The sequence below is a fragment of the Platichthys flesus genome, chromosome 18, assembly GCF_949316205.1.
Source record: "Platichthys flesus chromosome 18, fPlaFle2.1, whole genome shotgun sequence".
Lineage (NCBI taxonomy): Eukaryota > Metazoa > Chordata > Actinopteri > Pleuronectiformes > Pleuronectidae > Platichthys > Platichthys flesus.
Genome location: NC_084962.1, coordinates 401,198 through 422,013, shown reverse-complemented (window position 1 = coordinate 422,013; position 20,816 = coordinate 401,198). Strand labels below are relative to the sequence as shown.

Here is a 20,816-nt window from a genome sequence, read left to right as displayed (position 1 = left end):
ACGTGTGTACGGTCACATACTGTTATAACGAACTTTCATAACGTGGCTAGCGGGCTAACCACCATGCTAACTGCGGTGGGAACAGCGCAAAAACCCGCTGACTTTAATCCCACGGCTCATGACACTCTTTCTCAAACACCGTCAGGTTAGAAGCAAACACTTTAGATCGATACTAACTAACGGTAGTAGTTAGTATCGGGTGTCCCTGCTGACTGTGTGTGGAAGCTGGGGGGAAGCTAGCTGCCTCCGTGTAGCTTCAAGCTGTTGCAGCTGTTGAATTAGCAACGCAGTTTGGAAACAAGACCGGGGAACCGCTGCGTTAAGACACGATAACATAAGCATTATGACCCGCTGGGTGTCACTTTATTCAGCAAAAACTGTCGCGTCATCAACATCCTTTTTCTGTTAGCTGCCATCGTTCACTGTGTGTGAGGAGCCGGGAGGACGTAAATAAACCTATCGTGGACTTCTTCTATATACCTCATGAGGTAGGCTTCTCTAAGCTCGACTTCAGTTGCGCCATCTACTGTTCTGGCGGTGAATTGTTTTCACAACAAAAAGGCTCGTAGAACTATAAATCAAAAAGGGTCCGTCCGCTCCGTCCGTCCGTCAGTCCGCAACGGACTTGGAGTAGCATACATTGGCCTTAAGCTGCGTAAATGTCTAGTAATATCTCGATTTTAATTGGTCCATGAATGATATGTAGCGTAAAGGCTTATGTGGCATACCATTTACGTAAAAAAGGCACAAAGAATGATGCTTATTTGCGTACATGTTAAATCATACAGAATCAGGTGCGCATGCGCGAAAACTTTTTTTTTCTTGCCGTCCACAATGAATAGGCGGTTAATTTGAACGGAATCCGACATCACAAACTGTCATCTTCCGAGGCAGCTTGATTTTTCTTAAAAACCGGCTTAAACCCTATTTTGTAGTGTCTGCATGTTTTCCACAACATTTGTACCTACTGTTGTTTATTTATATTGAAATTAACAGTTGTTTATTTCATTCATGCGTACTGGCATCTTTGAGCAAAATACCCCCAAAAATTTTCGCCGCGCCGCTACGCGCCGCGCCAACAGCACCACCACCTGCTTACCACCTTGACTGAGACATTTACTGGGGGAAACACTGCATATTTAAACATGCACTAACTCCGCAAAAGCACTCAATGCTTTATTCTACTTTTAGCAACTTTTGCGCTAATCCCACAGTTGTTCACACATTTTTTCAGATCTGAGAGTTAGCTTAGCAGTTAGCAATGGCTCCGCTCTCTAGCGGGGTCTCACCTTAATTTAGGGACTGTGGACTCTGCTTCGCCTTGACTCCTCCAAACCGGGTCCGTGGCTTTGCTTTCACACGCACTCATCTTCTGCTCCACGGAAACAGTGTTGTGTCGACTTCAGCAAGTTATTTACACCGAAAACAGTCACTCTTATGGAGCAAGCTTAACACGATCCTCTCATGTCTGCGGGAGACTGACGCTGAATTAAGAGAATGTGATTGGACGATGCCATCAGGTGATGACGCAAACGACTGACGTGAGGTTTTCAAAGTAAAACTTCACACATGTCCTTCTCATCTTAAAGCAACGGTTATAACAGCTTTTAAATTGTAATTTTAAATGGGATGAGTACGAGACTGAGGACCCGTATATTCGTTCTGGTTTTAAGTTATTATACTAACATGATTTTTGCTGTTCTGTGTTTGTACCCTCATAGTTGAATGTACATATTGTAAGTCGCTTTGGATAAAAGTGTTTAGTGTTTTAATGGAATACTTAGAAAGTTTAATAAGAAGTTCAAATTATGAAGGCACTTCCAGTGTTTTGGGAGGACAGATATTTTTATGGAAAGCCAGTAGAAGTTTGGAGCTTACAGGGCACAGACACATCATATCCAGCATAATTTCTTCCTGTTGAGCGGATTGCTGGTAGATGTGTGGTTAACACATCCACTGTGCATTTAACCAGCACAATTGAAAAGTGACTGTAATCATGCCACTCTGTACAGTGGTTGAGATTTAGGATTGTGTTTTGGATAATAATAAAATGCTGAAATAATGTGCATTGTTTCCATTTTTTTTTATAGCCTATATTTTGCTAGTGGTATACAATGCCATTAATTATAGCACACTTACTTAAGAATAATTTACAATTTCAGGTTTTATATTTGTTTTAATCCTGGTGTACTTATGCCAGATAGTTTAGAAAAATATGTTATCTGCTCTGAGGGAAACTATCCTTATTTGCATTTGTAAAGCACAGAGCATTGTCGTTTGCATGTGAAAGCCTCCCCTAGGCTTAGGAGCAGTGGGGTCACCTCCCAACATTCTCAGGCTTGTAAAACTGCAAGAAACTGTTAACGAAAATTTCTCCAGAAATTTACCACGACTCGTAATGACATTCACTTTTCTCTTCATGCAGTTTCCCCTTTAAGACCCTGAGAGTAAAGGCATGTAGTGCTGACTGACCTTGACTCAGCCATCATGGCAGACGCTTGGTACAGCAGCTGGGTCTGATGGTCTGTGTTAAAGGCTCGGGCATAGGCAACGTTGTCTAGAACATCACTGCCCACCAGCCCATATCTGATGAAATAGAGATTTACACATGAAACATACTTTTTTTGCATTATTACACAACCCAGATCCTTTTATTGGTTTAAACAAATCTCCAGGAACTTGAAGTCTCAGGTACAACTTAAATGTGGGCCCATAATATAGCCTTTAGCCTTCGATCATTGATGAGGCGCTGACTCACTTCTCTGCTACAGCAAGGAGTCGCTCTGGTCTGAAGGTTCCCTCTGTATCAATATACATTGCTTTACCTTCTCCACCTCCCTGATCAATGGGCAGCTGCAGACACACAGGACAATGCAATAAAAAGTCAATTTGAAGATTTAGGCTTCATACACAGTATTTATAATTGCAATATAACCTCACACCTACTTCAAAATAAATGTAGTAACTTGATTTCTGTACATTATAAAAATAAAAACATTATCTCTCTTGTCCGCCACCTCAGACTCTTGAGGTGTATAAAAAACTTCTATTGATACAACTGAGGCTTCCGCAGTAGAAGAACCGCCCACACTGGTGTTAGTGTTGAATGTACCTGACAGGTGACAGCTAGTGTGTGGCACAGTTGAGTCTTCCCTGTCCGAAACTCTCCAAACATCTCTGTGATGGAGCCTGTCTCAATGCCACCTGCAAAGGAAAAAGGGATCTCTATTAACGTTGACCATAAACAGGACCCAGGTCTTATGTTTATAACTAGACCTTGGGATGTGCCAGATGGTATTTTTCTATTAACTTAGGATCAGGTTGATTTTCAAGAAAGACGTACAGACCTTGTAGTAGCTTGTCGAGCTCCTTTGAGCCTGTAGAAATCTGTATGATTTCGGCTCTCCTCTGGTGGAACTCAGTGGCTGTTGTGAAGCCCATTGGCACCAATTTGGCTGCTTCAGCCTGGCCATGAAGAAATAACATTAGAAATTAGAAGACAAATAAAGATCTCCAGAGTATGTCTTGAAACAATCCTCTTTCCTTTTGGGAAATGTGAGATTGCTTGCAAAAAGGAGTTAACAGTGTTAACTCTTGAGCCAGGAGTCAATGAAGTACTTGGAGTGCACTATCATGTGCTGCACCAGGACAAACATCTTCATAGAGGGCTTTCATATTGTTTAGATTTGAGGGCACCAAGAGCCGGAGGCATAAAGGGGGCTTATATATTTTATATAACTTATATTTAAAATTCTCCTCCTCACCTTCAAGGCCCTTAATAATATAGCACCTTTTTACCTTAAAGAGCTGTTAGTACCTTTTCAACCCACTATAGCACTCCACTCCCAGAATTCAGGCCTACTTGTCGTCCCTAAAGTCTCTAAAAGTAGAGTAGGAGCCAGAGCTTTTAGCCATCAAGCCCCTCTGCTGTGGAATAATCTACCACTTTCAGTTAGGGAGGCAGACACCATCTGTTCGTTTAAGAGTAGGCTCAATACCTTCCTTTTTGATAAAGCGTATAGTTAGAGCTCATTAGTGCGGCAGAACGTAACTTGTTCTATTTTCTAAAATAGGAAGCGTTTAGTCTTAAAAGGCATAGAGGTATTGATGGCTGATCTACTGAGTGGGCCACATGGCTGTCATCGTACGATTATACAAACCAGTAGCCAGTCAGATTTACCTTGAGCCTCAGTGGAGCCTCAAGTTCGGCCTGTATCATTGTATCATTGGGCTATACAAATAAAATTTGATTGATTGATTGATTATATGGGACAGCATAATTGGCTGAATCACAGATTCATTCAGCACATCCTAACTCCTTTCTCTCTATACTGCTCACTCTCTCGTTTACTCATGCAGCCCACACGGACACACACACCTGTATACTTACACTGGGTTAAAAAACAAACATTGGTCTATGCAAACAAATGATGGTTATGATCATTTGAAGAGATTCAATAAAGTGGTGATAGGAAACACGCTCAGGACTCATTGTAATGTCAACTGGGCACACATACTCAACACTGTAATGGAGACGGATATTAATACCAAGTTTGATCAGTGTAATGGGAAAAATTCTGTATTTAGATAGGTTTAATGAAAGAACAGACAACTATATACAGAATATTATGACAAATGTATTTCTGTAGATAGACTTGTAACTTTCGGGGGTTTGGAAGGGAACTAAGATGTTTAGTGACTTCTTCTAGCCACCGTCCGCAGAGGGTTGAATTAAAAAAACAGAAAGATAATTGTTTGCTGTGTCATGTATTGAAATTCCTATTGCAACTGAAACAGAGTTCTGAGTACAAAGACAAGTAAAGGAGGATACTGGAGTGGAAACTCCAACAGAACACCATGAAAGAGGTCTGGATTGGCGTTAGAACCATCACTGTTCTCCCCTACAAAAAGTCGACATATACATTTGGTTAAATTCTCCAAATTATTATAATTTGTAAATTGATAAAATACCAGGGCTTGAGTCTTTTGTATAAAAACAAATGATCTTTGTTTTTTCAGTTCAATTAATATTTGTTTGTAGACCACTATAGCGATGGTGGTTTAGTACAGAACACCAGCACATTCCCCCACCCACCAAATTACAAACCAATCAGCATCCAAAAGGGATCCTGGTGTGAACTGGGCAGTTTTTCTATAATGAATCTCTAACAAATGTCACTTTGATGTTGCTATTTCCTGTTGAACTGAATGAGTGTTAGCCTGAATAATCCAGTCACAGTAATCTAATTAGTCTGGATGTAAAGAACTACTTTGATGTCATGTGACTTTCTCACCCACAAATTCACCTAACAAAGACTTTAAAGCACGGGGGATTTATGGTGGTAGTAGACATTAAGACAGATGTTACACTCCAGGGGTCTGAGATAAAGCAGGGAACAGGGGACATACTTTCACCTATTTCCTGAATATCAAAGAGGCTGTTCGATAAGTTTTGTTCCTCTCTAGGAGGAGCAGTGAGATGTTTGAAGTGCTCCCTTTCTTGCATGTCATTAACTGTTTAACCACCCCCTCCCGAATGGGTGGGTTAGCCAAATGTATAAATACCAACCACTGTCTTCCTATCTGGGTGCATATGACAAACTCAACTCTGTTGTATGTACCATGCTCGAGCATTAAATGTGTGACAATACTGTAAGAGAATTGTGTCTCGTTTCCTCCTTGCTAAAGGTGGGATTGTAGAAATTGCCACGACATTTGGGGGCTTAGTCCGGGATGCCTAACTCATTCACGCTTCAAACCATTCTCAAGACCAAGTTTAAATCTGCGCGCAGTCAGGTGAGGGGATTTTTAATTGCCCAAGAACCAGAAGTCTACCTCTCCCGAAGGGCAAGTTGTAATCGACTCCCAGGGTGAGAAGAGGCTGCTTGTGAGATTATGGAATGAAGATTGTTCGATACGGCATCTGAAATTTTTCTTTGAAGGAGGATACAGTATTGAAGACCACTGGGAGAAGTGTGAGGTAGAGTGACATTACTTAGGGGTGACGACCTGTTGACAAAGGAATAAATGAGTATAATGTCAATGAATGTCATCTAGGCTCTGTGTGCGGTAAGTGAGTGACTGCAAATCTAAATGGGGAAACTTTATAGCAAACCTTTTACTGAAGTGTGTGATCTAATGGGATGTGCAAAAATTATGTGTGAGAAACATGGTGATGACTCCTGTAAACAGCTTCTGGTGTGGATAGAAAAGTTAACATTTTTTTTTTTTTTTGAGAATGGTAGTTTTCGTATAAATCAAATACAGGCGCTACAAGTTGAATTTGGAAAATATGACCAAATGAAAGTTAAAATTAAATAAATTAGATAGCATTGATAGTGTGTGATTCAGAATTGTTAAATGGAACAGATATGTAGTGAGCAGGGGTGCAAGAGGGGGGGATGGGAAACTAATCACTGTCTTTCAGCTCCCACATTCACACAGAACTGGATCTCCTCCCTGCCTCAGCCGCTCATCAAGCCACCTGAACCAACAGCCTCCTATCTCATACCGAGACCTCCAAGGACAGTCTGCCTCCACAGGACGCACCACAGCAGGCACAGCATTCGCTCCAATCCCATGTCACCAGAATCAGGATGACGGAGCTGCAACCACCGCAGCACAAGACAGTCTCGGGTCAGACATACTCAGTCCCATCTCCACAAGAAGAAGAGCAAACGCCGATGCAGTGATGTATGTCTACAGAGCGTGGACACCAGAGGAGATGCGCTGAATTTCCAGTGAACTGTCAGCCATAGCGACCCAAGGAGGGCCTGCAATTTCTGAAGTACTGTCCCAACTTGTATAACAGTAAAGGCAGACTTTTAGAGAAACCAGAAGTCTCTTGCTCCACAGCATAAAACTGAAACGGGGCAGAGTATAAGGACACTGGCCAGAGACAGACATGCGCTATGACTGGAGAACAGATGCTGTTTCGCGGACATGTGAAGAAAATATGAGAACAGCCTGATGAAAAGGTGGTCAGATTGATTAAAGTCTTCAAAGAAAACCGCTGAATGTTGCCACCAGAAGACCCTGACAACTGTGCGAGAGACTGTAACACGACAAGGCTGAAAAGGAGATCCACTGGACTTATTTTTCACGTATCCCAGAGACTGCACAGAGGATGAGGCATGGCTTGCGGCAGAGGTGGAGGAGACTCCAGATTCAGGTGAACGCACCCTCAACAGCACATACATACACAAACATTACTAAGAATTGTTTAACATGGCAAAAAGCAAGTGAATCTGAAGTTTTACTTGAAATAACTCAAAAGGTAGCAGGCAAGATATCACATTTCTTGTTTATTCTGGGGCCACAAAACAACATTATCTTCCAAATTGGGTGGTATATATATATATTTTTACTGTTGGGGCATCAGGCACCAAAATTAAATACTCATATACCACACCTTGGTCTGTTACCTAAACAGATGGGGATATTAAATACATGTTGACTTGTAAATTTGTTAGGACACAAAATGTGGTCTTAGGCTTATTTTTGCATAATAAACAGGAAGGGGTTTAAGTCAACAGAACATGAGATATCCCAGGTGAATATGTACAACCAGATCATGGTTAAGTACTGTACCTACACCAATGGGACCTGTTACCCTCTGGACCAAGGTTTATAACCTCAGATCTGCTTGAAATAGCACACACAGCGTCATGCAAGTATCTGATTTACATTGCACAGCAACAGTTAGTGAAGGACCAGAAAAAAAACTGGTTCCAGGAAGATTAAAGAAAGAAATTGTATTACTAGTGATTGGGTGTATTATAATAATATATTGTAAGCATTGACTGTTGTGTTGACCCCACAATAGGTAAATCTTTAATATACTTAAACCCATCACCAGATGTATTTCTAGCTAAAGCAAATGATGTGCAGTGGGAAAATGTGGCCCCCAGGGTCACTGAGTGTTCACAAGATTGTAAATGGGAGGACAGAGAAAAAGGAATTCAATATTCTTCCCAAATGCAAACATACAGATGCCCATTTCAGAGCACTTTTCTGGGGGAAAAAGAATTGTGTATTTAGAAAAAAAAAAAAAAAAAAAAACTGCTAAATTTAAACAAAAGGTTTGGAGTTAACCATTGACTCTTCAGAGTTACAAGAAGTGCAACAAAAAGTATGGGCTAATGATAAATATGACCTGGGATTATTTAAAAATTGAACCACTCAATGTGACACCAAAGAGCACATAGTGTTATTGTCAAAACACAACATCCACTCAAATCAGAAACAGTAGCAGGGATAACGCCAGTATTTTAAAAACTGGTAAAAACCGGAGTCATCATTCCATGTGCACACTCACCAGTAAGAATGCCTATTAAATAAATTAAAATAAAATAAAAAAGAGAGAATAGAAAAGTTTCTCTGGTTCCACCAGAAAGCATGTGGTTTTTGTTTATTTTGAATTGTTGATTTGAATAATGCATTTTTCAGTGTCCCAGTTCATCCACACTCTCAGTATTGGTTTGCTTTCACAATTCCGGGCAAATCATACACGTTCAGACGTATGTCCAAAAGTTTTGTGGAATCCCCGCAGTCAGGTCACGGGTTATGCAAGCGAGTCTGGAGGACTTGGCATTGCCAGCGGTAAGCGCGCTGATATAAATGTTGATGATTCGATGATTTGTTCACCAACAACATAGGCCTTTAAAGTCGACACAGAAGCATGCTAAAATATCTTGCAGACCAGGGCCACAAGGCCAGCCTGGCTAAGCTGCAATTTGTCCAGAAAAGTATAACTTTCCTAGGACACAAAATTTCTAGCAGCGGTAAAATTTTGAGCTCAAATGAGTGGAAGCCATCCTCAAGATTCCAGCACCGCGTACTAAAAATGTAATTTTATGGATGACAGACAACTGTAAACAGTGGATCTGTGATTATGCATCCCTGGAGGCTCCACTCATGTATGTTATGCATGGCCAAGGACTGACACCAACCGACAACCTGACGTGGACGACAGACGCTGACACAGCATTTACCCAACTGCAACAGACAGACTTCGACACCTACACTGGGTCCACCAGATCAAAACAGATCATTTACACAGACTGTAAATGAGAAAGGGGGTTTCATGACAGTTTGGTACAAACGACCAGTGGCGTCAATCTCCTCAGAGAAATTAGATAGCTTGGCATTGGGTCAGCCTCTCTGTCTAAGAGCAGGAATGATATCAAGAGGTCAAATTGTTTATGCCATATTCTGTATCTTCTATTCTGCTAGAGCAGCAACCTAATTCTATTAACAGCCATTTTACTCTGTAAAAGTGTGAAGCTCACACTAAAGGTGATTCTGTTTCAACAGGTAAATGCTCAAGCAGATACAGCAGCAGAGGAAGCGGCAACTAACCAACATACTGATTACAGTATGTTGGTTAGTTGCCGCTTCCTCTGCGGCAACTAAGAGGAAGCGGCAACTTCCTCTTAGTTGCCGCTTCCTCTTAGTTGAGGAAGCGGAAAAAAGATTTCCTTTCTGTGAGAGAAAGGAAATCTTTTTCCTTTCTCTCACAGATTTAGCAGAAGCACAGAGCCACACTAACAACATAGAGAAAGCAGAATTAAAATGTTTTAACAATGTATGTCAATCTAAGGACGGCCGTCCATGTCTGTTTAAATGTTTATTTGTTGTTCCTGTTTTATTGAAAATTGTCTGGTTTCACAAATTACTCTTTTACCTTTTACTTCAAAATGTTTAAATTTTCTGACAGGCAACACTACAGGAGGCCAGGACATACAAGCCCCTGGCCAACCGTTTGATCGCTTGCAAACGGGTTGCATTGAACTAACACCATGTGAAGGAAAGAAATATTGTCATGTGGCTGTTGACATGTTTTCCCTAAAGGTAAAGCAGATGCCTCTGCAGTCGCAAAGGTGTTAGTGCGAGAAAACATTCACCCTAGATATCCCACATGAAATCAAAAAAAACTCTCATGGATCAAAGCACTACCGGTAGTGTTTACTGACCAAGAGAGGGAGGGGAAGGGCCAGTACAGGTATGTACTGTGTGTACATAACCAAAATGTTGAGCCTTATACACACAGGTAAATGCAGCAATCCCGCAACCAGCAGAGGGCCAGTTTCATAAACCTCAACACACGCCAGCCATTGCGGAAAGGAACAGGCCAACAGCTGTTGCAGATCAAGGAAGAGATGGCCTTATAAAGTGTTATTGATCCATTATGATCAAAATGAAGGATTGTAAGGGAAATGTAACATGTGGTATACTTTGATTGATCAATATTGAATCTCTAACAAATGTCACTTTGATGTTGCTATTTCCTGTTGAACTGAATGAGTGTTAGCCTGAATACTCCAGTTACAGTAATCTAATTAGTCTGGATGTAAAGAACTACTTTGATGTCATGTGACTTTCTCACCCAAAATTCACCTAACAAAGACTTTAAAGCACGGGGGATTTATGGTGGTAGTAGACATTAAGACAGATGTTACACTCCAGGGGTCTGAGATAAAGCAGGGAACAGGGGACATACTTTCACCTATTTCCTGAATATCAAAGAGGCTGATCGATAAGTTTTGTTCCTCTCTAGGAGGAGCTGTGAGATGTTTGAAGTGCTCCCTTTCTTGCATGTCATTAACTGTTTAACCACCCCCTACCGAATGGGTGGGTTAGCCAAATGTATAAATACCAACCACTGTCTTCCTATCTGGGTGCATATGACAAACTCAACTCTGTTGTATGTACCATTAAATGTGTGACAATACTGTAAGATAATTGTGTCTCGTTTCCTCCTTGCTAAAGGTGGGATTGTAGAAATTGCCACGACAATACTCCATACATAAACAGATTTATAATTTAAATCAACATTAACAAAAACAAAAAACAGGTTTGCTCTTCATCCCAGACACAAACTGCAAACTTTTGGAGACAGCTTTCTGTGTGGCAGCCCCCACCCTCTGGATCTCTTTCCCTGCTGTGATGGGAGATTTTATATTTAGTTAAGTTTCATATAGTTATAAGATTGAAATATTATTAAGATGTGTTCCTGTGTGTTTAGGACTGAAAACATGTGGGGTCAGCTTGGCAGACTCAGATGTGTATTCTTTGGAGATACCTTTGTGCCTCTGTTGAGACAAAAGGTCTTAACAGCAGGGGCCATCCTACTGTCTGCAGTAGAGTGCATAGGTGTTACAGTCAGAGACAAGGGTCTCTGAGAAAACAGGTTTTAACACTTGGAGTCTAAGCAAGCCTGATGTTATTGTAACTTTCGAAGGGGTTCTCATTCAGATTGGGGGTTCACTGAATCTAAATCTGAAGACAACACACAGAGAGCTGATTGGATAAACATTCTACCTCTCTGAAAGGTGGGGCTTATTTAGTATAAATCAAATGTGATTACATTGTTCGGTGCAATTGACCCCAAGTCAGACAAATTGACAAGGGTGCTCTGGTCCCTGGCCGCAGCCAGGTAGAATTGTATGAACGAGAATTGATAATTGTTTGCTGTGAAATGTAATTAAATATTCCATTACACTGCCGAAATACGCAACCCTAGACATCTTCAAAAACATTCTCAAGCACCACCTTTCACTAAAGGCCGGTATATGCTTCTCCAAGTTCGTTACGGACGGTAACTTTTTGATTTATAGTTCTACGAGCCTTTTTTTTCTGAAAAAAATTCACCGCCAGAACAGTAGTTGGCGCAACGGAAGTCAAGCTTAGAGAAGCCTACCTCATGAGGTATATAGAAGAAGTCCACGCTGGTTTATTTACGTCCCCCAGGCTCCTCACACACAGTGAACGATGGCAACTAACAGAAAAAGGCTGTTGATGACGCGACAGTTTTTGCTTCATGGATGCCCCCCTTAGGTCCTTGATGATAAACTACTTTAATGGTAGATTACAGTATTTGCGGTTGCACCAGTGTGCTATTGTCGGCCTCATTACTGCACACAGACGCTTGGCATCTTCTGCAGATGACAGGTTGGTGAGAGGTAGCTGAAGTCTGCACTGTAGAGGGTGACGAGGAACAGAGTCAGTACCATTACCTGCAGGGCCCCTGTGCTGCAAACAACTGTGTCCGACACACAGTCCCGGATCCACCCATACTGGGGTCTGTTGGTGAGGTAGTCCAATATCAAGGATGTGAGGCGCAGGTCTGCTCCAGTTTGTGCCTCAGAAGTGTCGGTTGAATGGTGTTGAAAGCACTGGAGAAATCAAAGAACATGATCCTCACAGTGCTCCAATATTTCTCCAGATGAGTAAGAGCTTGTGTGTAGTAGATAGATAACGGCGTCATCAACCCCAATGCCAGGCACATAGGCGAACTGCAGCTGGTCCATCGATGGTCTCATCAGGGGGCAGAGGTGTTTAAGGAGAAGCCGCTCCAGGGTCTTCATCAGGTGGGATGTTACTGCATGTTACTGAGCCTGGTGGTGCAAGCCCGGATGCTGCGGTACACTCCGGCCAGACGGCAGCAGGCAAAAATGTTTATGACTGGGGTGAAAGGGGTCTTTGATGATCTGGTTTGTTTTCTTCCTACAACGCTGGGTGTAGAGGTGCTCCCATGGATGGTAGCGCCGTCGAGGTGATGTGCTGGGCAATGCAGCTGCCATACCAGGCGGGGATGCAGCCAGTCAGGATGCTCTCTATGGTGCACCAGTAGAGATCCGCAGCCAGCGGAGGAACAATAGCCGCTCTGGCCGTCTTCCTGATGGAGTCTGTGTGGTGGGTCCAGGTCAGGTCATCACTGATGTGGACCCCGAGGAACCTGAAGCTGCTGACTCGCTCTGCCATAGTCACGTTAATGGAGAGGGGGGCGTGTTCTACTCCTCACCTCCTCTCTGTAGGCCTTCTCATCGTCGCCGGTGATCAGGCCTATGACAGTGGTGTCATCAGCAAACTTTACGATGGTGTTGGCGCTGTGGGTGGCCATGCAGTCATGGCTGAACAGGGAGTACAGGAGAGGACTGAGCACGCAGCCCTTGGGGGCACCGGTGTTGATAGTCAGGGTGGAGGATGAGGTGCTTCCTATCCGCACCGCCTGTGGTATGCCCGTCAGGAAATTCAGAATCTACTCATGGAAGGCGATGTTAAGCCTAAGGTCTCTGAGCTTGGGGAAGAGATTCAGGGGCACGATGGTGTTGAATGCTGTTCTGTATTCAATGAACAGCATTCACACATGTGTTCCTACTCCCTATGGTCCAGGTGGGAGAGGGCAGTGTGAAGGGTGAGGGAGATGGCATCTGAAGTCAACCTATTTGGACTGTAGGCAAACTGAAGAGGTTCCAGAGAGTCAGGGAGGGAGGAGGTGATGAAGGGCTTGACTAGCCGCTCAAAACACTTAATGATGGTGGAGGTGAGTGCAACTGGGCGGTAGTTGCTCAGGCAGAGGATTTTAGCTTTTTTGGGAACAGGGACAATGATGTTCTCCCTGAAAGATGCGGGGACTACAGACTGGAGCAGTGACAGGTTGAAAATGTGTGTGAACAGCAGTGTTAATTTTGGCAGCTATTTTGAACTGCATAATAGTCTAGCTTGCAGTACTTAGGTTGTCCATTAGATATCCCTACCAGCATAGGTCTATATCAGGGGTTGGCAACCTTTACAATCAAAAGAGCCATTTTGCCCCCTCTTCCCCCAAATAAAAGTGCATAAAAGGTGTTCAGATCCTGTGGGAGAGATGCAGACACTACATCAGCCCTGCTAGTCTTTTCTTTATAGTCTGAGATGGTTCTGAGTCCTGCCCACATGTTCCTAGTGTTGGAGCCCTTGCAGTGTGACTCAACTTTGTCCCTGTAAAATCCCTGTTTAATTATTCGGAGCGCATAGCTGGACGTCCTGTACTCCTCCAGATCAACTTAGATGTAGGCATCAGTTTACGCTTTGAGTGATGAAGGATGGTGCTGAAGAAGGCTGTCGTGTCTTAAGCTCTCCCTCAGCTCTGCTCTTTTTGAAATGTTGTCGTTATTTATTCTACTTTTTTTTAGCATTGTGCACTCTAACAAAGAGAGCCCTATCATCATACATGATACAGAACAACATTAAGTTTTGTGGCCAGAGATGGTTTTTAGACCTCTCCAGACACCGCTGATGTTGTTCTGCTGCTACTGCTGCTGCTGCTGCTAGTCCTCCATCTTCCTCTTGTAGCTGTTCTTCCACACCCTGATCCTCCTCCTCAGCTCCTTCTGAACAGCTCTCACCTCCTCCTTGTCTCCTAACCTGGAAGCCCTCTTTTTCTCCTTGAGGAGAGCCTTCATGTCCGGATTAATCCATGGCTTGTTGTAAGAGAAGCACCGTACAGTCTTGGTGGGTACAGTGTTCTCCACAGAGAAATGAATGTAATCCGTGATGCAGGTGGTGAGGCTGTCGATATCTCGCACATGACTCTCGCACAGTTCTTCTGACACAGTTGACAACTTTTCGAAAAACAACTTAAACTCCTCTTAGAGTCCAAAGGATTGGCTTGATACTTTCTTGACTCTTGTTGTTCTGGGTTTGAACCCTCTTAGTTGAATGCACTTATTGTAAGTCGCTTTGGATAAAAGCGTCAGCTAAATGAAATGTTATGTAATGTAATACTGGGTCATTTTACCCTTAACACCCTCAAGATGGGGTTTATTTGAATGGCGTGTCTGTGCTGTGATGTCAAATTTGCCATTTTTACTTGAAAAGTAAGTTCTTCCAACTTGTATCTATATTCAATCTGCACCACACGACACAATATCATATCCAGCTGAAAGTTGGTCCAAAGACCCTTTGTTAAAGTGTGATGGAGACATCTTGTGAAAGTCATGGCTACAAGGATTTTTTTTTTAATGTTTTTTACGGTTGTTGCATTTTTTGAGGAGCTTAGTGTGCATGAGAAGCTGCCAAATGGTGAAATGACTTTTCACCATTTATTTCTACTAAGGGTCTTGCATAAGGTTGTGGCATAATTGCTAGTTAGCCCACCCTACACAATTTCAAGTTTAAAGGTTCCCCGACATATGAAAATGGGGAGGTTTGCATCGTGGCCAGACTTCTCGGACATTCAATTTGTATGTGGCATAATATGAAATTTTGCTGTGAAATAGTATATGACAGAGTACATGCTTAAAGGGATATTCCACCGAAATATACAGAGTCCACAGAACACGTTTGGAGTCTCAGGGGTAAACAGTGTTTCACTAAAATTGAAATAATTGAACACCTTCAGACGTTGCAAAAACGGCAGAAAAAAACATAACATGCCTTGATACTGCTTGTGTGGTGTCATCCAAGTGTCCACAAGCCCCAACATTCATTTTCAACTGGAAACAGCGTCATTTAGCCTAAATGTCCTCTGATGAGGTGCACACTAAAACTGAAAACTCTTGCGAAGAATGTCTGTTCACATGGCTACGTCCGCTAGCATCACCACCGATAGTGGACATTTAGGCTTAAAACAGTGTAAATTACCTAGCCTGGATGCCAGACGAACTTAGCCCCGCCCACAACATTTGAGGTCGGGAAGTTCGGTCTGGAGTCGCTTCGTTTGGGAGAAATTATGCCCGGTTCGAAATCATCCGGACCAATCAGATTGTCAGGGCGGGCTTTATACGATGATGGACAGATGATCAACGGTAACGTAATCAACGGGCCCTTGGGTTGAATTCGTTTTCAAAGACATGCCAGCCGCTGGAGAGCTGAGATGTGTTGATGCTGCCGTTGAGTCTGTTTTAGAAGACATCGACAGCGCATTCATTTTGAAAGAGGAACACAGCACGTGGAGGCGACGCCAAAGCACCGTGCTAATCCCTATCGCGCCGGCGCTTGGCTGTTCACACCGGACACTGAAGCGGCGCTGAACCGCCGGGCAGCGCTAATAATATCACCCGTTGATCCAGTAGATTAAAAGCATATACTTACTTGTTGCTCCAACATTAAGCAACAGCGTCCCAACATTAGTCTTTCTTGGTGTTGTCTTTATACAACATGTTCTGAGGATCATACAACTCACTGCACTTCTCCACTTCAATTATTAATTTAATGTCATCCATGTTGAAGAACTTCGCTGTTTGCTCCGTTAAATGTCGGGTGTCGAGGGTAAATAACGTATTTTCCACTAAGGCCTATGTGGAGAATACATAGTCCCCCCCCCTCTATCTTTTTATCTGTATCACTGCTTGTGTGGCTGTAGTTGATGGGCAGAGGGGGACATTTAATAATGTCATTGGTCAAATTAAAACTCCAGGACAACAGAAGGGGACTTCAAAGTATGGGACATATTTGATCATTTATATCATATAAAATATGTCATCAATATAGTTTAAAATCGTTTCTCAGTGTGTTTCCTGGTGCGATACACTCGAGTCAAGCGCAAAAAAATAGACTCGACGCCGAAACGATCGCTGCACGGCGCGAGACAGCCTTGGCGCAGGGCAGTGCTTCAGCCTCCGGTGTGACCCGCAAAAGTTTTAACATGGGAGTGGATGGGAGCCAGCTGTTATTTAAGGCTTGACGCTGCGCTGAAGGGTCGCTTCGGCATCGCTTCAGCGTCCGGTGTGAACCCGGCGTTAGTAAATAACTCACAATGCGTTGCTTAACATACGTCACATACTACGTTGCTCTGATTGGTTGTAGGTCTATCCAATTGAGTGAAGAGGAATTTTATTTCCTGGTCAGTTGAAACACGCCCCATAATCACAGCCCAATGGAGCGGTCTCAGACTCACATTCTGACTAGAATTGTGAGTCTGACAATGTCAGGCTATAAATTACCTTGTGTTGAATCGAATATGGATGTCGGGGCTTCCGGATACTTGGATGACACCACAGAATGAATGTATATATGCAGTATGGCTGAAAGACTGTTTACCCCTAACGCCTAGTGTTTTGAAGGGGTGACCCCAATTCTGCCACATTTTTTTAAGAAATGAATGATACCTATCCAGGTAGCCTCAGTCAAATGATTGAGTATGTTAAATTGGGATTCGATGAAAAAGGGAGGTTTTAGTAAGAGGCAACTTGAACTGCTAAAAGGAGAAATTGGAAGTGAGAGAGACGAAAGAACAACAGCGGATTGCAACTCTGTCCAAAAGAACATGGAAAATATGGAAACCTTTTCAAGCTATAGGAAAGCCCCACCTCCACAACCATCTCACTAGGTGGAAGAAGACACAAGCGAGGATGAGCCGGAAGAGAGAGTTGCTAAAGGAGGACCACACCCTTATTCCACCACAGGCAGTATGATGCATGATGACTGGTAAACATATGGTCGAAATTACGATTATTCAAATATTTATTAATATGTGCCCTTATTCTGAAGTCTATGCTTTATTCTTTAATTGACTGGAGCATGAGCAATAAAGTGAATCACTTCCGGTTCAGGAAAGCACCAATGACGGCTGCATGTCTTCCTCCTCCGTGAAACCAGGATATCGGTGCCCGGTTGTTCAAACCCTTAATGATGGCAATCCTAACACTCTCTGACCGGCGCGGAGAAATGCGGGTCCGGTCTGACCGGTCTGAACAGCCAGGCGGGAGCGCGCTTGAGAATAGCGGTGCGCGGCGCCGCCTATACATGATGTGCTGCTGCTCGAACTTTTTCTACCCTTTTTGTCGAACAAACGGGGCTGCCCTCCCTGCTTTTCCACTCGCGCTGTTTTTTTCACCGCCAGTCACCACACACATACAACTCTCCTCTTTCACTTTACAGTTGCTTGAGAGTGAGAGCCAGTCAGCTGGGCCGCTGAATGCTTTGGAGGAAGGACTGAATTGTGCATGCTAAATAATCATTTCAACTCGATTATAGAAGTTTGGGATCGTTTGACCCAATAATCTAAATCACGATTAAATTTTGATTAATCGAGCAGCCCTACTTCAAAGTAGGAGCTAGAGGGACACCCATTGTGGAGCAGTGCTCAGTGCATCTAAGATGTGAACTGGACAATAAGGTAACAATTCTTGGTGTCAACACACTGTCCCATAAATTTGATGTGCAGTGATTTGATGTACTATCTTGTTCTTTGTTCAATACCAGAGGGCATCAAGGTTTTAAAACCAGAAGAATGTTCTCCTTTGGAAATGGTTAAATACAGTCCCAGTGCACTCTTGTATGCATAAGAGTGCAAGCTTGTTAACAGCGATATCACCTCCACATCTACCTGATTTCATAATTTCATGTCTCACACAGTTCATGACACCTGATTCATTCAAGCACACATCACATGTGAGTTCAGGGCCAGTGAGCAACTATGAGAAGAAGTGGTATAAAGACACGATAACACCATAAAGGTTAAACCTAATACATGTGTATTGGACAGAGGATGCTGCTACTGTGCAATGCTGTTTTTTAACTTCCCTGTTTATCATCGAACATAAATATATATTCAGCAGGTTTTGTTATTATTGTTATTCAATGAGTACATTCAGCAACTGACTCTTTCTACCCAGTTGCATCACAGAGCGCCACAGGAAGTCATTTCAGCCTGTTATCATCAGACCTTACAATTCCACGCTCTTCAATTGATCAGCCCTGTACTTATTTCACCCTGTAAGCACAATACACCTTCATTTTACAAGAAGTTATCAAAAAGAAAAGCAAAGATCAATAATATCCCAACCATTGACCACAAGTGATTAAGGGTTAGTGATGAATGACAAGAAGACTGTTGAGCATGATCATGCAAAAGCCTCAACAGTTGCCCAAAGACAAAGTCAAACTGATAAAAACCTCCTATAAATTGTAGCTGCTTGATTAAATGAAGTATGTTGAGCAAGGAGGGTATGCTGAATTTCTGGGTTCATTATCATGTCTGAATGATAGATGGAGCAGTCAAGTATCCTTTGATTTGTCTATTTAAAAAAATAATCCATGCTTTCCAGACCATAATGACGTTAGACACTCATTTATAACTTGGTGATTATTTTGTCCGCAGCTCATATTTGCATTAACACTTTTGAACATGTAAAACCTGCAATAGAAACATGGAGTAGTTATATGCTGCATATAAATTGGCTTAGGCTTCTTACCAGAATTTTGTCAGCTTTGGCCTCACTGATGCCCTTGATGTTCAGCAACTCCTTCTTAGGTGTATAGGCCACCGCCTCAATCGTGTGGAAACCTGCATCCTCCAACTTCTTGATGTCACTGGCACTGATACCACATTGCTGTAATGGAAAAAATTTCAATGGGTGAATTTACCAAGCAGTTTTCAGACATGTTTTGCGCAGGATCTCTGGGGGAATTGGGTCCACACATCCTCGGCACTTTGCCTTTCACACAATAAACCAACACAATGTATTTATATAGCACTTTTCTAGTTTTTACGACCACTCAAAGCACTTTCTTTTTGCCATTCACCCATTCAAACAAACATTCATACACTGCATCTATATGAGACAGGCAAATTTGGGGTTCAGTATCTTGCCAAAAAACACCTTGGCATGCTTATGGGGAGACTCCGATCAAACCACCGACCACCTAGTTAGCGGACGTTCTTTCTACCATCCTCTGACCATGTAAATCATGTGATATTGTTAACATCACATCAACATGTCATCCTCTAGTATTGCACTGCTTTTTCATCCTGATATGTTTGTAGTTGTGGTTAGTTTTTTGCATTTTTGCATCTGTTGCAATGTTCGAGATTTTTTGTCAGCTTTATACTCTGGGGGAAAGGAGAAAGACAGCACTCACTCAGACATTTTGATTCACACCTCCTCCAGAGAAACTACTAAACCAGAAAGCAGGCTAAGAGAGGTTGAAACAAAGTTAACTAAGGCATGTGTAAGACTTTTAACATTCTCTATGAAAATGTATACATTTTCATGATCATACCTTCAGAAGTATGAAAGCACAATAGAAGACTAGAGGGGACAATACAATCTAAAAATTATTATTATATCATTGCAGTTTGTCAGTGCTTCTCAGCAGGAAAGATCATCGGTGCCAACCTGCCCACCATCCAGGACCTGTACACATCCAGAGTCAGGAAACGGGCAGGAAAAATCACTGCAGACCCCTCTCACCCTGGTCACAACATTTTCAAACTCCTCCCCTCTGGTAGGCGCTACAGATCTCTGTTCACCAAAACCACCAGACACCCCTCGCCGTCTCACTTCTGAGCAGCCAACCCACTGTGGCACTGTGCAATAACCCTGGATCCTTATAATAACCACTGTACAGTTACCCCCGAAATTATATTATATTTTATATAATATATATTATAATTATAATTAATCATGTTTACTTATTTCACCCTCACTGGAAAATTGTAATATGCACACCTGCACTTCTTTTCTTAGTTATATTGTTTTGTTTTGTTTTGCTTTGCTTTGCTTTGTTTTGTTTTGTGACATGTATTCTTTGTAAGTAACTGAGAGCCACTTTACCGAGTCAAATTCCCTGTTTGTGCAAACTTACTTGGCCAATAAACCTGATTCTGATACAGTGGGGCAAAAAAGTATTTAGTCATCCACCAATTGCGCAAGTTCTCCCACTTAAAAAGATGAGAGATGCCTGTAATTATCATCATAGGTACACTTCAACTATGAGAGACAGAATGGGGGGAAAGAATCCAGGAAATCACATTGTAGGATTTTTAATGAATTAATTGGTAAATTCCTCTGTAAAATAAGTATTTGGTCGCCTACAAACAAGCAAGATTTCTGGCTCTCACAGACCTGTAACCTCTTCTTTAAGAGGCTCCTCTGTCCTCCACTCGTTACCTGTATTAATGGCACCTCTTTGAACTCGTTATCAGTATAAAACACACCTTTCCACAACCTCAAACAGTCACACTCCAAACTCCACTATGGCCAAGACCAAAGAGCTGTCAAAGGACACCAGAAACAAAATTGTAGACCTGCACCAGGCTGGGAAGA

General features: G+C 42.5%; 1 protein-coding gene across 3 annotated transcripts in view; it reads right to left on the bottom strand.

The window, feature by feature from the left end:
• rad51b (RAD51 paralog B) overlaps nucleotides 1–20,816 on the bottom strand; it is a 49,987-nt gene that overhangs the window by 26,950 nt on the left and 2,221 nt on the right. For all 3 annotated transcript variants that reach the window (XM_062411548.1, XM_062411549.1, XM_062411547.1), the window contains exons 3-7: nucleotides 18,963–19,100; nucleotides 3,348–3,465; nucleotides 3,113–3,204; nucleotides 2,759–2,853; nucleotides 2,473–2,586 (exon numbers count right to left, since the gene is read on the bottom strand). In XM_062411548.1, the coding sequence (XP_062267532.1) occupies nucleotides 2,473–2,586; nucleotides 2,759–2,853; nucleotides 3,113–3,204; nucleotides 3,348–3,465; nucleotides 18,963–19,100 (557 nt within the window). The remainder of the gene's footprint in view (nucleotides 1–2,472; nucleotides 2,587–2,758; nucleotides 2,854–3,112; nucleotides 3,205–3,347; nucleotides 3,466–18,962; nucleotides 19,101–20,816) is intronic.